General features: G+C 40.8%; 1 protein-coding gene across 1 annotated transcript in view; it reads right to left on the bottom strand.

Annotated features, from left to right (window-relative positions):
• Nucleotides 1–1,732, bottom strand: part of Tpx2 (TPX2, microtubule nucleation factor) — a 66,827-nt gene that overhangs the window by 6,966 nt on the left and 58,129 nt on the right. The window contains exon 14 of the mRNA XM_023714951.1: nt 482–658. Coding sequence (XP_023570719.1) covers nt 482–658 — 177 coding nt within the window. The remainder of the gene's footprint in view (nt 1–481; nt 659–1,732) is intronic.

Genomic DNA, 1,732 nt, shown 5'->3' with positions numbered 1-1,732 from the left:
AAACGGCTCAATTTGGGTCACGTTCTTTATCTTCTTCTCTGGCAGGTTAATGCTATCAAAATGAGGTAAGGGAAGTGCCTTAAACTTGGGTACCTAACAAAAAACAAAACAAAACATGTGTCTTAAGAGAAATACTTCTCTAGCCAGAAAACAATAGTTGCCCCAGAATATGTGAGTGAACCTGAACAATCAGGGATGACTGGTTTTCAACCAGTATGGCCCAACAGAAAAGAGTAATGGGCCTGCAAGGAAACTTAGGTTTTCTTCCCAATATGGCCAACAAATGGCAATGTGATCAGAGGCAGGTTATATAACCTCTTTGAACCAGAATTATTATTTAAATTACTTGCCCTATCTACATCTTATACAATTTTTAGAAGGATCAAAGGAAGGAGTAATTTTAGTCAAGTATTACATGAAAGGTTACCCATGGAGGATCAAGGGATAGTATTCTGCTACTTGCAGAAATGGAAGCACCTACCTCCCCTTTCTGCAATTCTTTTATTTTCTTCTTCTTCTGTAATTGGCGTTCTTTGTCCCGAGAATCAAAGGAGAAAGGGCATATTTCTACAGTTCTTGCCTCCGGAATATGGGGCTTAAAAGGCACCCCATAATGTGGCACAGGCTGAGCTCTTAGCACTGCTGGCTCATCCTCTTCCTAAGACAGAAATTGCAGTTCAGAAATGACACTTCTTACTCTCCCCCGCCCCCTCCACATATGCAGCCAGAAGTCTGTATGACAGAAGTCACTCAAATGAAGTCTTAGTTTTCTTTTTAGCAAAGAGGGACAATGGCAGAATCGACTGCCACACCACGGGGCTAAGAGCAATGGGAAGCCCTTAATAAAGGACTAACAGATTTAAAAGTTTTCCACAGAAATACTGGAAAGCTTAATGTCAGCATAATAAAATGATGATTAGAAGACAAGTACTAACCAAACATATACCTTCCCCTCTTCTTTGACCCAGTATCCAGACTCCATTGAGACATGTGACTAGAACTAATAGTAGCCAAACCCAGAATAGGACGAACTAAGTTGTTTGGGTTCAAACTGGTAATATAAGATTACTGTGTATTTTAGTTTCAAATGAACCTATAAAAAGGCTTTGCTTGAGATCCGCTATAAAATTACTCTAACTCTGGATATTTATAGATAAAATGGGAGATGTAATAAGAAACTAGTACATCAATGACAGGCCATGTTACAGTTCCATAAGCCATCACCACACAGCCATCTTTGCCATCCTTGTAGTAATGGCAGCAGGACAAGTCCCACACAAAAGTGACAATAACTTTGGCAAAACAAGAGTACAGGGCCTGGCAACTTAACTCTCAAAGACAGACTGATTCCAATGCTACAGAAACAGACAACCTCCAACGCCCAACTCCTCCATGCTTTTTCTATAAACTGCAAATGGTTATTACTGAGATCCAGAAGATTTGCACCTTATCAACTACTCTGCTCTCAGAGGAACAAAAGGGCAATCAAATGTTTATACCATTCTTAAAGATAATACCAGAAAGAGAGCTGTTGCCTTTGACATCCATTAAATTTAATGGTAAGGCTTGAGGAGTAGGGGGAAGTGTAGAGTAGAATTCTTGCCTAGCACGCAGGAGGCTATGGGTTGAAAGAGACTGGGATCAAACTCAGGACCTTGGACTTGCCAGGCAGGTCAGGCACTTATGCTGCTGAGCTACCTCCACAGTCCTGGCCATGTCTTTTAGGATTTTT

Source organism: Octodon degus, unplaced genomic scaffold (assembly GCF_000260255.1).
Source record: "Octodon degus isolate 3935 unplaced genomic scaffold, OctDeg1.0 scaffold00037, whole genome shotgun sequence".
In the NCBI taxonomy this organism is placed as follows: Eukaryota; Metazoa; Chordata; class Mammalia; order Rodentia; family Octodontidae; genus Octodon; species Octodon degus.
This window is presented reverse-complemented; position numbering and strand designations above follow the sequence as displayed.